This window comes from Eurypyga helias, unplaced genomic scaffold (genome assembly GCF_000690775.1).
Source record: "Eurypyga helias isolate BGI_N326 unplaced genomic scaffold, ASM69077v1 Scaffold41232, whole genome shotgun sequence".
NCBI lineage: Eukaryota > Metazoa > Chordata > Aves > Eurypygiformes > Eurypygidae > Eurypyga > Eurypyga helias.
This window is the reverse complement of record NW_010236080.1, coordinates 1-5339: the sequence shown is the minus strand read 5'-3', so window position 1 is coordinate 5339 and position 5339 is coordinate 1. Positions and strand designations below refer to the sequence as shown.

The following is a 5339-nucleotide window of genomic DNA, read 5'->3' as shown; positions in this document are numbered from 1 at the left end:
ATCAAGTCTACAGCATCACTTCTGCAAGTTCCATTTCCCAAAACAGATATGTTAGTGCCTTTAATGCGGAATGCGAAGGACTTCCTCTAACACTTCCAGCAGAACACGTGATTTACTCATGATCAGGCTTTCTTCCTAGAACCAAGTTATATTCTAGGTCATACCTTTTAGTGCTGCTGGTTTAGTCACCAAGCCAGAACTAAAAGTTCACAAAGACATCATACAGATTTTGCCGAGTATTTTGTTCGCTAGATAAAGCTTTTCAAAGCTAGTAACTGGTTTAAGGAATATAGAAGTGCAACATCAAGTAACAAAACCCAACAAAACCCCACAAAACCAATGTTGCTGCCTTTTAGTAATGTGTTTAAAGGTATTTGCTTTCAAGCATTCTTCCCCACACTTATTGTGCTCACATCCGCTGTCACTTCTGCCACTGCGTAAGTTGTCGATGAAACTTAAGTGTAGTACCTGCTTAAAATGATTGTGCAGGGGCTAAAACTCAAGTAGTTTAGGGATACATCATATTGTTAAATTAAATACACGCATGATTTTAATGCATTTTGTTTCCTGCTCTTAACTAAGGTTATAACTGTTTGGGTGATAAACAGCTGACCGTGGGACAGAATAATGGGTGGTGTGACACAGGTCACTGATGATGCTGAGAACTGTCAAGGTCACTATCTGCTATGCTGCAGCACCAGAACAGCACTATTAAATCAGGGACTGTTCATATATCTTTCAGGTTAGGCTTAAAACAAGACTTTTGGGAGGGAAGGGAGGTTGCTTAAGAAAAGTGAAAAAGGGGAGTGGTAAGGCTAATTGCATTTCAAGCCACAACTCTTCAGGAAATGATCCACATCATTCCCCATTCCTGTGGTTTTACTATTATGATCCAAGAATGTTCACAGAAAAAGTGAGCACACATATGATTTGGCAAGTGCTCTTCTGCTTATGCCAGCTATTGTTCTAGTAACAGACAACCTGCAGGGGCTCTGGGTAGCTCAAATTGAAAAAACACTGGAGAAGAGCGGAGTTAGTGAAATCTTTATTAAATTACAGCTTTTCATGTGTAGTAAGAAATAGATTACAGGCCTAAAGAATTTATGGGATATAAATGGAAGTTGCTTCAGCTGGAGAAGACCAGTGAAAAATGATGACTAAAGATTTACCAAGCCAATACTCTAAATGCTAAATAGGGAGGCCACTGAAACTCAGAGAGAATCCTGAACTGCAGCCGTTACACTCATATGGAAACCATCAGAGCTGTGTTTTTATTGAATTAGGGGAAGCCCTAGGTAAGCACATTAATGATGAGTCAGGAGTGGCTCTGAACTGAAGCCATTTCTAAATGGGAGAGATGCCAAAGAAAACTGTATCAAATACCACAGGCTGAATGTCAGATGAAATACAGAATAAAAAGGAAGATTTTTGCTTCTACTTGGAATTAAGATGGTATTTAGGCTTATTTTAATTACTCATTTTTTTTCTACTTTAACTACTTCCAAACTATTCAGTTTATTAAGAACGAGAAACCACAGATCTAAATAACAGCTTAAACAGCCCCCATGCAGGCCACTGGGTATATACAGTCAAACTTTTCTCCCAAAGGAATGAGGCATTGGGAATTCTCCTTCCATTACTCCCAGGGTGGTTCTTTCTCAAAAGAACAGTAGCAAACTATTTACCTATTAAAGACTGACAGTTTATCCTTCCTAGGACAGCATTTCTTCTATATGCATGTGAGGAGCTATTACACCATGAAGCTTAATATAGCTTTTCTCAGAAACACAGATTCTGTTAAAAATGAAGCAAAGCTGTATGTAGTCTTCATGCTGTAACTAAACAAAATACAGCTAAAATGTCTACAACTGAGAAATACATGGCTATTGCTGCAGTCTTTACCTAATACATAGTTAAAGAGCACTTACAAAAAAGTCGTGACTTCAAATATCATTGCTGTTAAATATCTTTTTACCTCCAGTGAGCCATCAAGCTTCCTGAACGTTCATACTGAAGTTACATCCTAATCACTACTTCCCTAAGATGACCAGACAGGTAATCTTTCAGGGAAAGTGGTCACTGTGACCATATGTTGGGTCTTACCTGATCATTTACCTTAACCACGCCATGATAATTTTATGCTATGCCCTGTAATTATTTTCCTGTATTCTCCACCCATGTTTCTAACTCCCAAATTTTTCAAGATATTTAATGTTCACTTGTCACTGTATTAAAGCACCTGACCAGAATGAATGACCTGCAACATACTTTCCACTACCCCAAGTAAACATGTGTTATTTGAAGTTTTAATATTAATAATGACTAAAAAAGCAAATATGTAGTTTACAAATTGACTAGTTTTCTTACTGAAAACTTTAGTTACCCCTTAAAACTCCACAGCTAATGGAAGCTTTAAAAACTGTCTCCACATCAGTCAGAAAATTCAAACACAGAAAGAGGGTTTCATAATCGCTAAAGTGAGTAAACATCAAGTTCCTAAATAAGACAAAACAAGCTGAGTGGATAAAGAAGGGAACTGAAGAACAACAAAAGTCTAGTACTTCATTTAAAAAAAAATGGTTTTAATATAAATCTGAATACAAAAATAACCAAAACATCCTACATCTCAAATCCTCAAGTTTTCCATTACCGGTTCCCTGATAACTTGGCAAGCGCTTGTTTCCTCTGTTCAGCAGTCATATACTCACAGGCTTCCAAAATATTTACAATAATTAAAGTCTGTTGAACTGTTTTTGCTTTTACCCATATTCTTCCGTTCATTCCCAGCACCAGCTCAAAGGGGTACAATTGTGACAATTCCTGAATTATTTCACATTTTGGAGCCAAGAGTCTGTAAACAAGATTTACAAGAGTCAGAGGAAGAAGTGGTGACGTTTGGCAGACACATTACCATCAGTAACTAAACCACAGTACTAGTGTTACAGGAGCTATTAAAGCAACACCGAGAGGTAAGATAATCAAGTTGCATATGCATCCAGAATAGAAATACAGTATCAGATTTTAAATTCTCATCTCATAAAATAAATGCACCTAAAAAAATAGAGGTGCAATAATTTTATTTTTCTAATTAGACTGAGAAGTAATACCTGTCTCATTTAAAGTGAATTGGTATTTTTATAACAGTTCTATAACTTAATAAATTCTAAAACTACACTGTTTGACAAAATGACATTTTTAGGTGCTGCTATTTATAAATTTGACACCTGACGTGAAGATGTGTGTTTCAAAACCCAACTTCCCTTCTCCTTCATGAGACAATATTGACAGCAGTAAACACAATATTTTATTAGGTGACAGCAGACTGAAGAAAGTGTCAAGAATATTGTAATAACATCTCAAATTAAATCAAGATTCAGCAGGCTCTCTCAAAGAAGAAACAAGCATGTCAGGATTTAGCTGTTTACTTTTAATATACTGTTACTTTTTCCACTTGCAGAGAGACAAAATTTGGAAAACAGGAAGAATGGCCATAAAAATATCTATCAGTTCACACTGACTTCTGATGTGACACATAAACCAAACAAATCATTACTTAAACCCAGGTATGAAATAGCTGCTCTGTATCTCCAGATGGATTTTCCAAAGAAAAGAACAAACAAACAAAAAACCCCATCCCAAAGCAACAAAGCTTGACTATTATCTATGCATATAAACTGTTATCCTTTGATAGTCACAAAAAAGTCTTGTGTTTACATCAGCATAAGTTACTCCAAAATTCACAGTATATTTAAAAGCTTCTAATATGGTTCCTGATTCAAAATGTCAGTTTTATATGAAAATCCAAAAAATGTATCAGTATCTTTATTTCAATGCAACTTTGCTTTCTTTGGAAGTGAGAAAATAATGTGTATTGATGTAGAAAGACCCTTTAAATCAGCTGCCAGTCAGATTTACACCGCCAGTATCCCATTAAGCAGAAAAAGGACCGTAATCATTTCCCAATTTGTAAACTCCAAGGTACATACCTGAAACCCCAGCTTGACTGTCTGATTTCCTCAGGTCAACAGTTTTGTTTCCCATGCTGCCTTGACAACCACATCACTTTTTTTTTAAACAGGTCTCAACACCATACAGAAGAGCATCTAAATCTCTTAAGAGGGAAAATACATGCTGCTTCTAGGTCAATATCCATACTCTATTTAGCACAACTGGTATAAATGGACTAAAATAATTACTGAATTGTCTGATAACCAAATTGTCCACACTGCTCAGAGGAAATAGTTGTGCCAATCCTACCCACCACACAACACGTTAGAGTAACTACTTACTTTTCTTAAGTACTTACTTTCTTATTAGACCTAAAGAGACTTTAAAGAGGAAGCCATCTTGTCCAATTATTCCCATTCCACTTGATCTTCCACTGCTGTTTATACAGACCATCTCTGGTTCCATGTCTTTATTTGCTACAAGGAACTGACCATAAATAAGATCTCCCACCTAAACAAAGCAGTATAAAAAAAAAAATTAGAGATGATCATAACTGCACATTTGTGAGAAATACTCAGTTGATAAAGCACCTCCTCAGACCCTAGCACCTCCTAGTGGTTAATTTCAAAGTATCAGGGATATAAAAATTAACTGTTATAATAGTGATTTTCATTTTCTCTCGTTCTATTAAAGGGAACATCCACTAAGAACAATTATCTTGTTTCACTGCTAGAATTTGAAAGATACAGAAAAACAGTACAGAATTTTATTTCATGGAGTATTCCTCTTTTAATACCAAGCATGAATTCCTCTTTCTTCAAACCTGAAGGGCACTGAAAAGTCTAAACAACATGCTCTTATAATCACGTATCAGGAGACCAACAATAAAATCACAGCAAATTATTCTTCACAGCCCGTATTTACGTCCCGGTGACAGTTTTTCAGTTGCATGGAGAAGCTGTGACATGCGTAAGGCACGCAACTATGCATGCAAAAACCTCCAAGGAGGGCCACAGCAAAAACACTGCAAATACACCCGCAGTCCTCTTACGTGTTGCTCAAAAATACTTTTTACCAAGAAGTAGCGTTTTCTTGGTAAAGCGCTACCTCCAACGAACAGAAGCATTACCTGCACGTTTGGCCTGTTCCTCTTCGTGGCGCCTTCAAAGGCCAAGTAGGAGAGAGACGCCTGCTCGCTCCCACCGACGTCCACCTTGAACACGTCTCCCGCTTTGGCAGTCACTATTCCTAGGACATGGTCGCCCTTGACCGGCACGTACTGAAATGGGGTCGGCGGACAAACGGGTCAGGCAAACGCCGACAAGACAGGGACTCCCCCCCACACCCTTCGCGCCCCTACCCGCTTCTGCTGTGAGTCCACCCAGTAGGCG

The 5339-nt window shown here is 37.7% G+C and overlaps 1 protein-coding gene across 1 annotated transcript; it reads right to left on the bottom strand.

The window, feature by feature from the left end:
* Positions 1-2580: 2580 nt before the first annotated feature.
* EXOSC3 (exosome component 3) lies at positions 2581-5333 on the bottom strand. The gene is made up of 4 exons (XM_010146964.1): positions 5309-5333; positions 5078-5227; positions 4307-4458; positions 2581-2851 (listed from the first exon to the last, which is right to left on the bottom strand). Exons 3-4 carry the CDS (start codon positions 4411-4413, stop codon positions 2647-2649), a joined length of 312 nt encoding a protein of 103 aa, XP_010145266.1. The 5' UTR covers positions 4414-4458; positions 5078-5227; positions 5309-5333; the 3' UTR covers positions 2581-2646.
* Between the last annotated feature and the right edge of the window lie 6 nt (positions 5334-5339).